At 48.1% G+C, this 17,997-nt stretch overlaps 1 protein-coding gene across 3 annotated transcripts in view; it reads right to left on the bottom strand.

Annotated features, from left to right (window-relative positions):
- The window catches only part of RFX4 (regulatory factor X4), a 164,954-nt gene that overhangs the window by 134,076 nt on the left and 12,881 nt on the right, over nt 1–17,997 (bottom strand). Inside the window, exons 1-2 of one of the 3 annotated variants that reach the window (XM_008257108.4) lie at nt 14,164–14,400; nt 6,117–6,203 (exon numbers count right to left, since the gene is read on the bottom strand). The exons of 1 other annotated variant lie outside the window; for it this stretch is intronic. In XM_008257108.4, the coding sequence (XP_008255330.1) occupies nt 6,117–6,203; nt 14,164–14,278 (202 nt within the window). In that variant the 5' untranslated portion in view covers nt 14,279–14,400. Of the gene's footprint in view, nt 1–6,116; nt 6,204–14,163; nt 14,401–17,997 lie in introns of those variants that run through there. One more of the 3 variants, XM_008257109.5, reaches the window with a different exon arrangement.

Genomic DNA, 17,997 nt, shown 5'->3' with positions numbered 1-17,997 from the left:
AGACCATAATTCATAAAGGTCCAGACACAAATCCAAATTTATATGATCTACCAACTTATGACAAAGGTGCCACTGGAATCCAGTGGGTAAAGAATAACCTTTTTTTTTTTTTTTTTGACAGGCAGAGTGGACAGTGAGAGAGAGAGACAGAGAGAAAGGTCTTCCTTTGCCGTTGGTTCACCCTCCAATGTCCACCGCGGCCGGTGCGCTGCAGCCAGTGCGCTGCAGCCGGCGCACCGCGCTGATCCAATGGCAGGAGCCAGGTACTTATCCTGGTCTCCCATGGGGTGCAGGGCCCAAGCATTTGGGCCATCCTCCACTGCACTCCCTGGCCACAGCAGAGAGCTGGCCTGGAAGAGGGGCAACCGGGACAGAATCCGGTGCCCCGACCGGGACTAGCACCCGGTGTGCTGGCGCCACAAGGTGGAGGATTAGCCTAGTGAGCCACGGCGCCAAGAATAACCTTTTCAACAAATGGTGCTCCAGGCATTGGAAAATTAACATCAAAATACAGCTTTGACTCCTTCCTCACTACATACACAAAAATTCCTACCAGACTGTTGCCCCAATAAAAATAACATCTTCATGACGTTGAGCTAGGGAAAACTTCTTAATAGGACATACAAAGCATGACTATTCAAGAAAAACACTGATAAATTAAGCTTTATCAGAATTAAGAACTTCTGTTCATCAAAAGTTACCATTAGGAAATAGAAAGGCAAGTCACAAGCCAAGAGAAGATATTTATATACTTTTACCTGACAAACATTTCCTACTCAGGATATAAAAACAAATCACTAAAGACAAAAAACACACTTTTTAAAAAACATTTAGGAAAAAGATAGAACACGTAGTTCACAAAACATAACCAAATGCCCATTAAACTTATAAGATGCTACACTCACTGGTTGTCAGGAAAATTCAAGTTAAAACTATGATGTCATGCAGCATACAACCATGAGAATGGCTAATATTAAAAAGAATGGTTAATAGCAAATATTGGCAAGGAAGTGAAACAACTTCAACTTTCATAATCTGCTGGGTAGATTCTAAATGGTCACAAACACTTTTAAAAACTGTTTGGAAGTATCTACGAAAGCTAAATACACATTTACCTTTTTGCAATTCTATTCCTGGGAATATACCAACAGAATAACCGTTTGTATTCACTCTAGACATACAAGAATGTTCACCAACACTTAAACTCTTCCAAATAACAGAAGAGGGAATATTCCCAAACTCATTCTATGAGGTTGGCATCACCATGATACTAAAGCCACACAAAGACACTACCAGAAAACTACAAACCAATATCCCTTACACTGATGCAAAAAATCCTAAACAAAATACTAGTAAACAGAATTCAAGAGTATGGTAAAAGGATTATACGCCATGACCAAGCGGGATATATTCCTTGAATGAAAAAAGATGGTTCAACATCTGAAAACCAATATAGTACCACCCTGACAGAATGAAGGGAAAAGTTCACATGATCTTCTCAATTAATGCAGAGAAAAAAAATTGATGAAATTCAAACACTCTTTCACAATAAAACCACTCAACAAACTAGAAATGGAAGAACACTAACACAACATAATAAATAAGGGTCATGTATGGGAAAACCTACTGCTAACATCATACTCAAGGTGAAAGACCAAAAGTCTAAGACTTGGGATAAGACAAGGTCCTCTCACCACTTCTGTTCAACAAGTCCCTAAGTCCTAGCCAAGCTATTAGCCAAGCAAAAGGAATAAAAGGATTTCAAGCAAACAAGAAAGGAGTAAAATTATTTCTGTTCACAGATGACATGATATGTTCAAAACCCCAAAGATTCCACACATAGACAAAGAAAATTTTAGAACTAATAAAATAATCCAGCAAAGTTTTAGGATTCAAACTCAACATACAGAAACCAGTTGCATTTCTATATAATAACAATGAATGATTCAATAATGAACACTGGAAATTCAGAAAACAATTCTAGGGGCCAGCATCGTGGCACAGCAGGCTAAGCTGCCTCCTGTGATCATGGCATTGCATAGCAGAGTGCCCGTTGGAGTCCTGGCTGCTCTGTTTCTGATCCAGCTCCCTGCTCAAGTGCCTGAGAAAGCACCAGAGAATGGCCCAAGTACTTGGATCTGGATGGAGTTCTGGGCTCCTGGCTTCCGTCTGGCCCAGCCCCAGCTGTGGCAACCACTTGGGGAGTAAGCCAGCAGTTGGAAGCTCTCTCTCTCTCTCTGTCTCTCTGTCTCTCCCTCTCTCTCTGTCACTCTGCCTTTCAAATAAATAAGAGAAATCTTTTTTAAAAATTCTATTTACAATAGCATCGAAAAGAACAAAATACTTATAAATAAACTAAAGGGGCAAAAGACTTATACATGGAAAACTATAATATGCTGCTGAAAGAAATTAAAGACACGGTATGCTTAAAATCCATTTTAAAATTCATATGGAATTTCAAGGGACTTTGAATAGCCAAAATGATCTAGAAAAAGAGCAACATTTGAGGTCTCACATTTCCTGATTTCAAAATTTACTACAAAGTTACGGTGTGGTTCTGGCATAAGGCAGACATATAGACCAACGGACTAGAATAGAAGGCCTAGAAATAAGCCCTTCTACAGGTGGTCAAATGATTCTTGACAGGGGTGCCAAGGGCACTCATCAGGGAAAGGACAGTGTTTTCAATAAACTGTGCTGGAAAAACTGGATATTCACATGCGAAAGAATGAAGCTGGGCCCTTATCTAATACCGCATACAAATATTAACTCAAAATGGATCAAAGACCTAAATGTAAAACCTAAAACTATAAAAGACTTCAAAGAAAACATAAGGCAAGGGCCGGCGCCGTGGCTCAATAGGCTAATCCTCCACCTTGCGGCGCCGGCACACTGGGTTCTAGTCCCGGTCGGGGCGCCGGATTCTGTCCCGGTTGCCCCTCTTCCAGGCCAGCTCTCTGCTGTGGCCAGGGAGTGCAGTGGAGGATGGCCCAGGTGCTTGGGCCCTGCACCCCATGGGAGACCAGGAAAAAGCACCTGGATCCTGGCTCCTGCCATCGGATCAGCGCAGTGCGCCTGCTGCAGCGGCGGCCATTGGAGGGTGAACCAACGGCAAAAAGGAAGACATTTCTCTCTCTGTCTCTCTCTCACTGTCCACTCTGCCTGTCAAAACATTAAAAAAAAAAAAAAAAAACACATAAGGCAAGATCTTCACAACATTGGATTGGACAATGACTTCTTGGATATGGAATCAAAGACAATGAAAGGAAACAGCTAAGTCGTAATCAAAAGACAAAGCAGATATCAAAACTTCTGTGTATCAAAGAACACAAACAGTAGAGCGACAAGGCAGCCCATAGAATGGGGGAAAATATTTGTAAATCATCTATCTGATGAGGGGTTCATATCCAGAATATGTAAAGAACTCCTACAACTTAATAATAAAACACAAACTGATTTAAACACAGCCAGAGGGGCAGGCACTGTGGCGCAGCGAGCTGAGCCAGCACTTGGGCTGCCTGCATCCCATGTCAGAGTGCTGGCGTGAGGCCTGGCTACTCTGCACTTCCTGCCAGTGTGCCTGGGAGGCAGTGCGTGATGCTGCACTTGGGTTCCTGCAGCCATGTGGGAGATCTGGATGAAATCCAGGTCTTTAGCCTGGCCTGGCCCTGGCTGTTGCAGGCCTTTGGGGAATGAGCCAGCAGTTGGAAACTCGCTTGTTCACTCTCTCTGTCTCTATCTCTGTCTCTGTTTCTCTCTCTCTCTCTCTCTCTCTCTCTCTCTCTCTCATTCTGCCTTTCAACTAAATAAGAGAAATCTTAAAAAATAAAAAAACAAAATTAAAATAAAAAAAGCCACCACCTGCGTCACCAGCATCCCATATTGGTTTCAGTCCAAATCCTGGCTGCTCTACTTCTGATCCATCTCCCTGCAGCAGAAGATGGCCCAAATGCTTGGGTGCCTGCCACCCATGTGGGACACCCGGAGGCAGCTTCTGGCTTCAGCCTGGCTTAGCCCTGGCCATGCAGCCACTTGGGGAGTGAATCAGTAGATGGAAGATCTCTCTCTCTCTCTCTCTCTGTGTGTGTGTGTGTGTGTGTGTGTGTGTCCTCTCACTGCAACTCTGACTTTCAAATAAATAAATAAATCTTAAAAAAACACACAATAAGAAACCACTTCAATACTCATTAGAATGGCAATTATGAAGCAAACAGAAAATAAGCAGTGATGACCAGGATGGGAACAAGTGGAACTCTCATGTGGTATGCCCACACAGTGGACTACTGCTGATGGGGATGGAAAATGGTGCAGCCACTATGGGAAGCAGTTTTGCAGTTTCTCTGAAACTAAGCATAGAATTAGTATGTGATTCAGCAGTTCCACTTTTGGGTATATATCTAGAAGAATTGAAAGGAGGGAGTGCAGATATTTGTACATCCACACTCAGAGCAGCAGGATTCACAACAGCCAAAAGGTAGAAACAACACAAACATCCATCAATGGACGAATGGATAAACAAAAATGTGCTATAGCCACACATGGAATATTATTTGGCCCTTACAAAGAAAAGACAGTCTGACGCATGCTACAACATGGATTAACCTCGATGGCAATATGCTAAGTGACATAAGTCAGTCACAAAAAGACAAACACTGCATGACTCCACTTACATGAGATACGCAGTCAGATTCATAAAGGCAGAAAGTGGAATAGAGGCTGGAGGAAAAGGAGAATGGGGAGCTCACATTTCATAAGAACAGAGTGTCAGTTTGGGAAGATAAAAAGTCCCAGAGGATGGTGGTGACAACTGTACGATGAGGTAAATGTACTTAATGTGCCTGAATTATACACTTGGAATGGTGAAAAGGCCCAATTTTGTTATGTATACCTTACCACAATAAAATTTAAAATGTTTATGTTCACAGATGTTTTATCCTTAACAGTTGAAAACTTGAAATAAATACCATCAACAGTTAAATGGCTATGCAAATTATAGTATATTCCTACAGTGGAATATACACAGCAGTAAAAAAATACAGAACCATTAACTATATATAACAACATGAATGAATCTGACAGAAATTATGTGAAGTGAAAAATGTTACATACAAAAGAATACAGAGTCCATGATTCCTTTTATATGAAGTTTCCCAAACAGGCAAAATCAATCTAGGGTGAAAAAAGTCAGGACAGTGGTTACTGACAGGGAGGAGACATGAGGACCTCCCTGGGGGCTTAGTGGAGCTACAAATGTTCTGTATATTTCTCAGGGTAGTGACAACGCAGGTGGATCCAATATGAAAAAAAAAATTTACCCAACCATTCATGCAAGATTTGCGTACTTCATGTTCAACTCCTCTCAAGTTTATAAAACGAGGAAAATGGTGACGACAGAATGACAAAGCCAGAAGGAAGCTATTCACCACATCCAACAGGCTAGGGGACCATGGAGCAAGCGGTCTTGGGCTCTTGCTTTGAGAAAACTGGACCAAGGAGATGACCTTAGCAACCAAGGGAGAAAGATCCTGCTGGGAATTACCTTCATAATAAGCCCCACCTCCACTTTTTTTTCTTTAGTGCATAAGGGGCAAATACAAGTCTCACGTAGTTCTTCTGTCCTTAAATAGAAGGGATCCAGAGGCCTAACATAATATAGGAAAGATGTAAACACAGCTTAAATCTCTCTACTAACTCCAGATTGCTAGTCCAAGATCAGGAACAAACTTCTACTTGTGACAGCGAGGGCATGTGTTATTCTAAAACAGCAATCCCACAGCACAGCTATTTAAACTCAGTTGGCCAGTGCACATGGATGATGACTCTTCCCATTCAGGGTCCACATCTGCCCACCTGGGGCATCACTATAAGGGAGCTTTGGGGACCCAGGCTGACAAGTCCACTGCAGAAGACGATTCTGCATACAGCGTGCTTTCCCCGTGTCCACCTGACCAGACTCCACTCCCTGTTGTGGAATGCTATGGGGAGGGGCTGGGGCACTTCATAAATGGCTGGAGAGCTTCTCGCTCCAGGTGGCACCCCGCAGCCTAGCAAACAGCCTCCCTGTAGGACATCGGCTGTGTCTGGGACATCATGAAGAACGAGTTTCAAACACTTACTTTCATCATTAGAAACATTCCCCAGAGATGTGTGGCTGGAATAACGTTTGTTTTCACTTTCATTGAGACATCTTTCAATCCAGCTCTCTAAAAAAACAAAACAAAACAAAACAAAAAGGAGAGAGAGAAAGAGAAATCACCAAATTGCTCTTGGTGTTTCTGAAGACACACAGACATCATACATATAAAAGATGTAAATGCTAATTGCCTTTCATATCACATCTGCCCAGACCAGGATTGGATCCTATAGGAAACACCACACGCACCATTACTGAACCTGGCACTACCAGCTGAGGGTTCTCTTTCCTTGCAAAAGAGACATATTCCTGAGAAATCAGTTGTAAAACCACACTGGATCAACTGAACCGTTGATCATGGTTCGTAAACTTGCAAAACCCTTTCTTGAAATGAAAATGAAAAGAATAGCAAAAACAAAACAAAACAAAACAAAACTGAGGATTCTGTTTGAAATGGGGGGGAATAGGGAGCCATGCCTGGAAGGGGCTCTTCGGAGCACAGATGTTCTGTGCCACAGCAGGAGGAAGAACTAAGGCACTAGAGTAGTGACCCAGCACTTTTGAAACCCCAAAGATGGTGGGCTTTCATCCAATTCCAGAGACCAGGAGCATATTTTTTGCAATGTAGTATAACACTTATTTCATTTTCTAGAGCGCCTTCTCTTCATTCACTCATCCAGGCAGTCATTCAATATCAACTAAATACACCCAGTTCTGCTGTAGAGTTTGTTTGAAAAACATCAGTGTGTGCAAGTGATGTTTTAGGGGGAAATTGAAGCCTTGTGCAAATGCTGTGTTATCTCGCGCTCCATTTCTTCCATAAGAAACATTAAGTAAATGTAGGAAACCACACCTTACCTAACTGAGCCCCAAAGAGATATGCAAAGTGCACACACATACACACAAACACACATGCACACACCTCAAAGATCTACCAGCTACTGCCACTTACCAACCTGTCGTGCATCACATCCGGCCAGATAACCCAGCTTCTACCACTTTCATAACCCACAGCTGCAACCCTTCCAACATCCACTTCCAAAAGCTGTCTTCAGGTCTCTTCCAAGGCCAAATGCCACAGTTAGTGCATCTGTGTATCTCTAAATCATTTAACGTGAAAACTGTTCTGTCGTTTTTCAGATTACTGTATTCTTTATGTACCACTGACATTCCTGAGTATTATACCCCTAAGCTTATTTTTCCACTAAAATTCTGCAGTTTTAAAGAGTTATTTATTTGAAAGGCAAAGTGAGAGTGAGAGAGTGAGAGTGAAAGAGAGAGAGAGAGAGATCTTATCCATTGGCTCACTTCCCAAATGTCTGCAACAAAAAGGTGTGGGCCAAGTCAAAGCCATGAGCAATTAACTCCTTCCTGATCTCTCACATGGGTAGAGTAGCAGAGATTCAAGAACTCAGGCTGTGTTCTGCTGCCTTCCCAGGCTCATTAGCAGGAAGCTGGATCAAAAGCAGAGCAGCTGGGACGCAAACGCGTTCTGATAAGGGGAGGCCAGTGTCCCAGGCAGTGGCTTCATTCACCGTGCCACAGTGCGATTTGGCATAACGTAGGGACCTGCAGCAGTGCACGTGGTGCTGGGGCAGGACTGACTCTACCCACGCTATGTGCTTTTGCATGGTGCCATCTCCAGTTGCCTCCTTTAGAATATGGAAGCAGCATTTTTGAGCGTCTATGTTAACATGCCAGGCCCTGGGCATATGTTGTCTCACTGAGGCCTCCCAACAACTCTCTGAAGCAAGGATTTTAATCTCTAATTTTTCCTAGAAAGTAACTGAAACTTGGAGGGATTGAGTGACTCCTCCTAACTCAGAGAGTGGAGGAAAAGAACACTCGCTAACGCCCCCAGCCACATAACTGCCAAAAGAAGCCAGTTCCGATCTGCAAGTTCTGTGGAGAGCAGGAAAGTGAATGCACACAGCAGGGAGAGAAATGGGATTTTCCCTTTGTTTTGTGTTTTCTGTCCCAACAAGCTGCTCTTTCCAGAGCTGTTTCCAAAATTATAAATAAGCTGGGGGAAAATATCCAAGGGGAGGAACAAGGACCAGCTTGTGAGGGGGATATGGAAATCTGGCATTTCCAAGGAAATATTGAGGAGCGGAGAAATGCAAAACATTCAAACACTCCCTTACAGCTCTCACATTCACAGCCAGATGCGAGGTGGGAGTTTGTCTTCATGCTGTGTCCATGAGCACCTCTGATGACAGATCTCCAGGATCTTCTCAGGATTCTCCCGCAGGTCTCCACACTCAGATCTCACCTGTCACGTCCTGGCAGATTTCACACGGCCAAATACTGAAGCGTGCAGCCCTGTTCTCACAACCCCAAGCAAAGCCTACTGTTCTGGGCCAGTGCCTCGTGTCCCTAGAGAGGTGCACACACCTAGCTACCCTCAGGTGTGTGCACACACACACAAACACACATGTCCCTGCCCCACCTTTTTTCTACCAGAAACAGAGACTTCAGGAAACACTCTCCCTTGCACCCACTCACCTGTGTCAGCCTCAAGCCTATTGAAAAAGCACCCATTCTTGCAGGTGAGAACCCTCAGTGATTGGTGGGACACTTCCGAAGAAGTCACAGCAACATCCCAGAGAGCTGATCCAACACAGTGCTAAACCCACCCACAGGACTTCAAGGCCAGTAAGAGTCTCCTGACAGTTGTGCTTCTTCCACCTGCTGCCCAGCCTCAACACTAGAGAGAGACGGGAGCAAAGGTACGAGATGGAGGACAGGGTGGGAAGAGCCACGAGACAGAGAGAAGACTTCTCACCAAGCAAGCCTTTCTGCCACTCAGTGCACCTGCTCAGCTCTCGGACGGCACACTCGGTGCCTATCGCCCACTGCTACCCAGCTCTGCTCCCTGGGACAACGCAAAATAAGTTGAGCCTTGCTGGCATGAGACAGATAGGAGACATTACCCATCATGCCTCCATTTTTCTGGTCTAAGCACCCAATTTGTTTCAGCTCTTCCTTAGAAGATATTGTTCCCATTTGTTTGCCATCCAATCCACCTGCCTCTGGACGTCTTCTAGTTCATCAATGTCCCTGTGAACATCTGGCCCCATGGATAGACTCTGAGGGTCTGGTGTCTGAACAGGAGAACCATCACTGCAGTTGTCCTGGACACTTGGCATTCTCATGCACTGCAAACTATGTGAATGTCACACTCTGAGATATTCAAACAAACCCAGGCCCTCAGATCCTCAGGATCTGTATTAGGCAGTAATATCTGCAACTTACGTCCCCTAAGTCAGGTTGCTCCATATGACTGGAGGGTCTCCATTTCGGTCAACAGAAGTAAAATTTATGTATGTATTTTAAAATGAATTTTTAACAGTTGATCTTGGTCTTGCAAAGGCCAAAACTTAACCTGGCCAGAATGACTTACATAATGAATTTTGAACAAAGTACTGTTCATCCACTTTATCTGTGGCTTAATAATAATAAAGCCTATCATATAGTGAGCCCTTATGTACAAACATACTACCCCCACCAACATATTAATCTTGTTACAGGAAGGGTATTAATGTGCACATTTGAAAGGCCAGCACTGTGGCACAGGTGCCAGTTCAAGTCCCATATGCTCCAGTTCTGATCCAGCTCCCTGCTAATGCACCTGGGAAAGCAGAGGAGGATGGCCCAAGTCCTTTGGCCCCTGAACCCACATGGGAGACCTGGAAGAATCTCCTGGCTTTAGACCAGCCCAGCTCTAGCCATTGCAGCCATTTGGGGAGTGAACCAGTGATGGAAGACCGCTCTCTGTCTCTCCTAACTCTGACACTCAAATAAATAAATAAATCTTTTTAAAAGATATGCATGGGAGCCGGCGCCACGGCTCAGTAGGCTAATCCTCCGCCTTGCAGCGCCAGCACACCAGGTTCTAGTCCCGGTCAGGGTGCCGGATTCTGTCCCGGTTGCCCCTTTTCCAGGCCAGCTCTCTGCTGTGGCCAGGGAGTTCAGAGGAGGATGGCCCAAGTGCTTGGGCCCTGCACCCCATGGGAGACCAGGATAAGTACCTGGCTCCTGCCATCAGATCAGCGCGGTGCGCCTGCCACAGCGCACCGGCCGCAGTGGCCATTGGAGGGTGAACCAACGGCAAAGGAAGACCTTTCTCTCTGTCTCTCTCTCTCACTGTCCACTCTGCCTGTCAAAAAAAAAAATATATGCATGGGACTTTGGCACAGGTTAATCCTCCACCTGTGGTGCTGGCATCCTGTATGGGCGCTGGTTCTAGTCCCGACTGCTTCTCTTCCAATCCGGCTTTCTGCTATGGCCTGGGAAAGCAGCAGAAGATGGCCCAAATCCTTGAGCCTCTGCACCCACGTTGGGGACCCAGAAGAAGCTCCTGGTTCCTAGTTTCGGGTCGGCGTAGCTCCAGCCATTGTGGCCATTTGGGGAGTGAACCAGTGGAAGAACCTTTCTCTCTGTCCCTCCCTCTCACTGTCTGTAACTCTACCTATCAAATAAATAAAAATAAAATAAAATAAAACAAGATATACACATTTGAGAGATGGAAAAGGGAAGGCTCAGAGTGGTTAGGTGACTTGTTGGAAGTCACCCAGCTAGTAAGAGGCAGGGTCAGCCCTCAAACTCAGGCCATACCACAATGCTCACTCCAATGTGAGCTGAGCTCTCACTATGTCCCATACAGTCCCTAGAACACAGTGCCAATATTGCAGCACTGGTCACAGTTTGCTTGTATTAGAACTTCCGCTAAAATTCTACTTACCTGTTATAGTTTTTACTAAACTCACATATTTCTCTGTCAGCCTTTGTCAAACACTTTGGTTTAGATACAAATTCGAGTGGAGCCCATTTTATTCTATTTCTTTGGCCTCTCCAATAGTGCCTGCCACAGAGTCTTTCCTGGAAGAGTCTCAATAAACATCGTATTAGTAACACACAAACTATGGGAGATGCGTAGCCTAAGTAGACACAGCCGCATCTCTGCAGAATTGTCTAATTAGTTTGCAGCCACGTAAGGCATAGAAAAGCACAAAGGCAATTTTCCAGAGAGAGCAAGAGAAATTCAACAAACATCTATTTTTGTGCCTGCTAGATGCAAGAGGCTGTGCTAAAGGAAGATGTAAGCGACACAAACCTAAGACTGGCCTATGCCCTCTCGTTGCTGTCCACGACGCAAGAGGTGCTACTGCCCCAGCTCACAAGGACAAGGCCTTGGCATTTCTGTTACCATCTTGCACTGAGCAGCTGGCCCCATGGATGCTACACAGTAAATATATGGTGTTGAATGCATCACTTTTTCCTAAAGACAATAGTAAGTGCCTACTGTCTGCCAGGCGCTCTCACATACGTGGTCTACACTAGACAACAGAACAATATTACGCAGTATGTTTTAAGATACCTCCTGATAGTCATGGGAAGTTAGGATCGAAGCAAACACTCGAACACAAGGCAGACTGTGATCCATGTGGCAATGCTGGCACCGTCCTGGGGATCACACGCGACACAGAGGAAAGAGGAGTTCAATTCACAGTTGAATAATTTCCTGTTCACTATTGCCTCGTTCCGGATCCAGAGAAACCCTCCAGCCTTTGAGTAAGAACCAAGCTTGTGCTAACCACTCACAGGCTACCCCACGGCTGTGAGTGCGGCCTCCTGGGCTGCACCGCGTCCTTCCCCTGCTTCCCTGGAGGTGTGCCTTCAACCCGAGGAAGGACCATGTGGACGGTGCCTGTGGGTTTCTACTTCACAAGGCCCTCACGCCACAGCCCTTGGAGCAGATCTGTATGCCTCTGCACCTCACCTGGAGGGGACTTTCTCCAGTTCCTAGAGTGAGGTTGAGCGGATGATGGGTTTCCTAGGGAGGGCTGTGCTTTCACTACAGCCGCTGCCTGGGGGACACGGCACATCCAGGGGACGCACAGTGGCCCTCACCAACACGTACTGATCTGGCAGGAGCCGATTAATATGCTCACCAAAAGGTATTCCTTAAAGCTTACAGGGCACGTGGACAGGGAGTTCTTCCATTTTTTTCATTCACCCTTTCACTCATTTTTCAAACAATCATTAAGTGCCTTCAATATGAAGTTCTAACAGAAGAGGTGGACAGAAGCCGTCCATGGGAAGCCAACATACATCAATCACAGCAAGATATTTCTGCTGGACTAAAGTCTCAAGACTGGTTGCATCTTGTTGATTTATTCCTGGTTTTAGTGACTTATTTTTCCCACCCTTAAAATATAAGTTCTAATGGCTGGCATTGTGGCATAATTGGTTAAGCCGCCACTTGTGGCACTGGCATCCCATAGGGGCACCAGTTCAGGTCCTGGCTCTACTTCTAATCCAGCTCCTTGCTAAAGCACTTGGGAAAGCAGCAAAGGATGGACCAGGTCCTTGGGCCCCTGCACCTACATGGGAGACCCAGAAGAAGCTCCTGGCTGCTGGCTTTGGCCCGGCCCAGTTGTTACAGCCATGTGGGGAGTGAACCAGCAGATGGAAGACACCCTGTCCCCACCTTTCAAATAAAGAAATATTTTCTTAAAAAAGTAAGTTCCAACAACCTTGTCTACCTTGCTCCGTACGTGGTCCCCAGAGAGCCTGGAGGAGTGTCAGGCACAGAGCTGGTAGTGGTGATTGTAAGGAAGAAGAGGGAGGCGGGAGAAAGGAACGGAGAATGATGGACAGGGCGTTCCTCCTCCAGCAAGGCGCCTTGGGCAGCCTGAGGAGCCCAAGCAGGGGGCAAGGCCTTCGGAGGGTTACAGAGAGGGGACCGCAAGGACGAAAGGCCCACGGCAGGCCCCTACTTGCCTCGCCTAAGGAGCGGCAGAAACACCAGTGTGGCTGAGGGCAGTGACCGAGGGGGCGGTGGAACAAAGTGAAAAAGACAGCGGCAGGCTTGGCAGATCACGAGCCTGGAGTTAGAGTAACTGGGCTTCAAAGCCCAGCCCAGCCACTTCCTAGCTGTGAGGGCATTTCAAAAAGCTTGGGGGTGGGGGGAGAGAAGAAAAGAGAGAAAGAGAGAGAGAGAGAAAGAGAGAGAGAGAATGAAAAGATAGTTTATTGTGGTACAAGAAAAAAATGGAATATTTTTTCTGTGAACTTTCTGAGGACTCTGCAAACAACATTGGGATGAGCCCTCCACCTTCCAGCTCCTACCTGAGCGCATTTGCCCCCGAGAGGGACTGAACTCATACAAGGGAAAACACTCAGCATGCTGCATTCTGTGGGGCACAGGAGACAGGCACAGACCCCAGGCACTGGGGACAGCCCCACTCCTCACAGCATCTGAGGTGGGGACTTAATCACCTCCCCCAGCCAGCTGGTTGTCCCACTGGGCCAGGTCGGTCTGACTCCCCCACTGGTGAGCTCTCCTCCTGGCACCCCGTCCCCCTAAGCGAGCAAGCAGGGGGCCCGGAGGTGCGGCTGGTGTGACAATAAGGGGCTGTGCGGCCGGCCGAGAGAAGGCAGCTTCCAGCCCAGCCTGGCTGCTTCTCGCAGGCAGCCAGGGCCCTAAAGCCTCTGCACCTGGCAGGCCAAGGAGGGAAGCAGCACGTTCCAGGCCAGAGGGCTGCCGCCAAGGACAAAGACACAAAGGCCTGACAGCCTGGTGGGCTCTGGGAGAGCTGCTGGCTTCCCTGACCCATGCCCCCACGGAGCAGGGAGCAAGAGCGAGGAGGGGGCCAGCAGGAGCGGCTTGCCCCGGCCTCCCCATCCGGCCAGGAAGGCTGTGGGCAGCAGGGCCCGGCCAGCTGGCTCAGCAGTGGGGAGGGGCGTGAAGAACACGCCCAGCCGGGCTCCTGAGCACTGGGGGTCCAGGCCTCGGCAGCACCTGAGGGGAACGGCCTAACCCCCCCAGCGAACCTGGTTTCCATAGAGGTTACTCGTGCTCTTATATCAGCAGCCTTCCAGGGCCCCATGCTGGGCCTACTGTAGGAATGGGCAGCTCTTGAAAAACGACATAAGAGTGGACAAGCCACACTGGCAGCTACTCTGGGTCCTTCGGGGGGTGTCGGGATGGGCCCCCATCTCCCCTCCCCAGGCCCTGTCATTACCAGTGGAACCATGATAACGCCGTGGCCTGCTGCTGTCGCCTCTGGCGCCAGGCTGTGCCTTCCTCCTGCTTGCTCGCCCCCAGCCCCGTCTTCTCTCTCCCCTGGGTTCTGCCATGGAGATCTGGGTCCCAGGAGGTCACAGCTGTGGCCTCTCCAGGGAGGCCCTCAGGTCAGTGGGTTGCCATGGCGACGTCACAGGCCCTGCCCCAGGGGCCGCTGGGTTCCAGGAAGGGGCCCTGCTCTGCCTCCAAAGAGGCAGCCCCTCTCTGTCCCAGCTTTTTTATTCCTTCTGTTGCTCACCAAGTATGGATTTAGCACCTACTGTTTGCCAGGCTTTGGGGGTGTCCAGTGATGAGCATGGCAGATGAAGGCCCTGCTCTCAGGGGGCTCCTGCCCTCCTGGTCTGGGGTGGAGACACACAAACCAATCAAAAAGCAGCAGCTGTCAGGGAGGACAAGGAAGCCCTAGAGCGGGATCTAGAGAGAAGGGGGTGCTGGCTGAGGGGGCGGGGACCCCGAAGGCCTCTCCAATGAGACGTTGGTGTGCAAAGGCTGAGGAGCAGCCGGAAGGAGCAGGAGAGCAGCAGGAGATGAGGTCAGATGGTCCAGAAGGGCTCCCAAGTGTTCAGAAGAGCCTCGAGCTTTTTATTCCAAGTGTGCTGGGCAGGCATTGGAGGGCTTTGAACAAGTGACCGGAAATGCCCTGGCTGAGAAAGTGATCCATAGCCATCCTGCCTGCTATTCGGTTATCAACTATTTAGGGAGTGCCAGGTAGGGGACGCACAGTAGGGGTACAGCTCTGACAAGAAAGCCACAGCCGCCACCCTCACAGTTAGTGCCGTGTGGGCATCAGCTGTAAATAATTACACAAATAGACACGTGGGGCTGGCGCCATGGCTCAATAGGCTAATCCTCTGCCTACAGCACCGGCACACCAGGTTCTAGTCCCAGTTGTGGTGCTGGATTCTGTCCCGGTTGCCCCTCTTCCAGTCCAGCTCTCTGCTGTGGCCCGGGAAGGCAGTGGAGGATGGCCCAAGTGCTTGGGCCCTGCATCCCATGGGAGACCAGGAGAAGCACCTGGCTCCTGCCTTCGGATCAGCGGGGTGTGCCGGCCATTGGAGAGTGGTCAACGGCAAAGGAAGACCTTTCTCTCTGTCTCTCTCACTGTCCACTCTGCCTGTCAAAAAATAATAATAAAAAAATAGACACGTGGATTCCAAGGGTGCCACGAGAGAGAGAAAGGGTGGTCTGACCTCAACACGAGAGCCGGGCATCTTCTTGCAGGGGTAGTGTCACACTGGCGGCTAAGGCGAAGAAGGCATGGGCCAGGGGCTGAGGGAGGAAGCGTGTTCCTGGAAGAGGAACAGCATATGCAAAGTTGCTGACGCTGGGGGAAGAGCGAGACGCATGCAGGAAACTGACAGGGAGCCAGAGCATCTGGCCAATACTGAACACGCCATGTGGTCGATGAGGTGCCTGTTGGATCGGCACTCTGTAAGATGCCACACGGTGGGCTGGATTTCATCCCACAGGTGGTGGGGAACCTCTGACAGTCTCTGGGTGGAACGGGACCTGGGCAAAGCAGTTCTGGGAGCAGCTCCATGTGGGGCTGCTAACTCCAGTCTAAGAGGAGAGACCCGGAGGAAGGAGGTGTGGAGAGGCTGATCGCATCACTTGTCACCCAGACCTAGCCACTTCTGAGACGGAAAAGCAGCATTTGGAGCAATTTTTCCAGGACCATATGCATAAGCCGGGATTGTCTCAGGCCAATTGGGACTTACTGATGCCCTCGGTAGGAATCCGCTCTAACAGTCTAAGTCTGAACGGCAGTGGGTGTAGTTAGATGGAAAGGAAGGCCCGGGTGAGAAAAGATCAGGAACGGTTCCGTCTTTCTAGTTAGCCGCGTTCATGCCCCTGGTCGGCCCCCGTGAGCCGTGTCTGACCTTTGACTCAGCAGCTGAGGGCGCTCTCGATCGCAGCCTGATGCGGGTGAACCCGGGGTGGCACTAATAGCGATCTCCCGAAGCTGGCCCCAGTGCAGGCACCATCATCTTCATCACCTGCCTCCTACAGCAATGACTTGCCCCACATCCCACAGCTGGTAGGCCACTGAGCCAGGATTTGAATCTGACTCAAACCCGCGCTGTTATCTACACTACAACACCCACAGTCAAACATGCATAAAGTCCCATTGTGAGGACTAAGCTGTGTCTAACACCAAATGTTAGGTGCTCGATAATGTGGTTGTTTTCGCGTTAGGGAAACTCAATACAGAAAATTCCAAACTGGGCCAAGAGTTTAATTAAGGGGTCATTATTTGCAAGGTACCAGAATTAATGAGGAAACTCTCAAGGGTGAACCAATGTCATTTGTTCACAGATCATGAACTCCACAGAAGTCTCCAGAGAGACTAAAGAAAATTAAACCTAAGGTGCTCAGTGCCATCTCCTGTCTAAGATAAATTCAGTGTAAAAGCAGCTCTCTGCTCTGAAGATATTCCTGGGAGCTCCAGGATTAATGTATGTTCTTGCATCATCAGGTTGAAACATTTAATCTCCCCTCGACTTTTGCAGGGGAGCCCACCTACCACCCACTAAGATCAGCAGACTTTTCTCTTTGTTTCCATTTCTGTTACTAAAAATTTTTTGATCATTTATTTGAAAGGCAGAGTTACAGAGAGAGAGGGGTCTTCCAACCACTGCTTCACTTCCCAAGTAGCTGCAATGGCCAGAGCTGAGCCAAGCCTGGAGTCAGGCACTTCATCTGGGTTCCCACATGGGTGGCAGGAGCCCAGGAACTTGGACCATCTTCTACTGCTTTGCCCAGGCCATTATAAGGTAGCTAGAATGGAAGTGGAGCAGCAGTGACACAAACTGGCACCAATATGGGATACTGTCACAGGTGGCGGCTTTTCCTGCTACACCGCAATGCCAGCCTGTTTTTAAATTTCAGATTTATTTATTAATCTATTTGAAAGGCAGTTACAAAAGGGGGGGGGGTTTTCTCCCATCCTCTGGTTCACTGCCCAAATGGCTGCAACTGAAGTCACGAGCCTGGAACCCCATCTGGGTCTCCCACATAAGTAGCAGGGACCCAAGCACTTGGGCTGCTTTCCACTGCTTTCCCAGGCACGTTGGCAGGGAGTTGGATTGGGAGCAGAGCAGCCAGGACTTGAGCCAACACTCTGATATGGGATGCTAGCATTGCAGGTGGCAGCTCTACCTGCTGTGCCACAATGCTGGCTCCTTATTGTCAAAGCATAAAATCACAAATGATGGAGCCGAGGCTGCTTGCTCTGCATGGCATCTGATATTATCCAATTCTTGACACCATTGCCTGTTCTAGTTTTAGGAGTTTGGTTTTGTTTGGTTTTCTTCTTTCTTCTCCATCTCTTCTCACCCTCTCTATTAGAAGATGGGGATTCCCTCGAAAACTCTGGAGGCAGGCATTCCTGGCTACAGGTTCCAACCAGATTTCAACCTAGGCTGAACTTCTGAGATAAACCTTCTCTTGGCCATAATGCTGTTTACTTTCCAGTTTTATGATGGCCTGGAAACTACATTTTAAAATATTGATGGGGCCAGAGTTTTGTCACAGTGGGTCCTGCAATGCTGGCATCCCATATCAGAGTGCTGGTTCGAGTCCTGGCTGCTCTGCTTCCAATCCAGCTCCCTGTGTAGGTGGCTGGCAAGTACTTGGGCCCCTGCCACCCATGTGGGAAATGTGGGTGGACTTCCTGACTCCTGGTTTCCACCTGGCCCAGTTCTAGCTGTTGTGGCCATTTAGGGAGTGAACCAGCTGATGGAAGATCTTTTTCCTCTCCCTCTCTGTCACT

The sequence above is a fragment of the Oryctolagus cuniculus genome, chromosome 11 (assembly GCF_051225735.1).
Source record: "Oryctolagus cuniculus isolate XC-2025 breed Fujian yellow rabbit chromosome 11, ASM5122573v1, whole genome shotgun sequence".
Lineage (NCBI taxonomy): Eukaryota > Metazoa > Chordata > Mammalia > Lagomorpha > Leporidae > Oryctolagus > Oryctolagus cuniculus.
The sequence above is the reverse complement of the archived record's forward strand: the minus strand, read 5'-3'. Positions and strand labels throughout refer to the sequence as shown.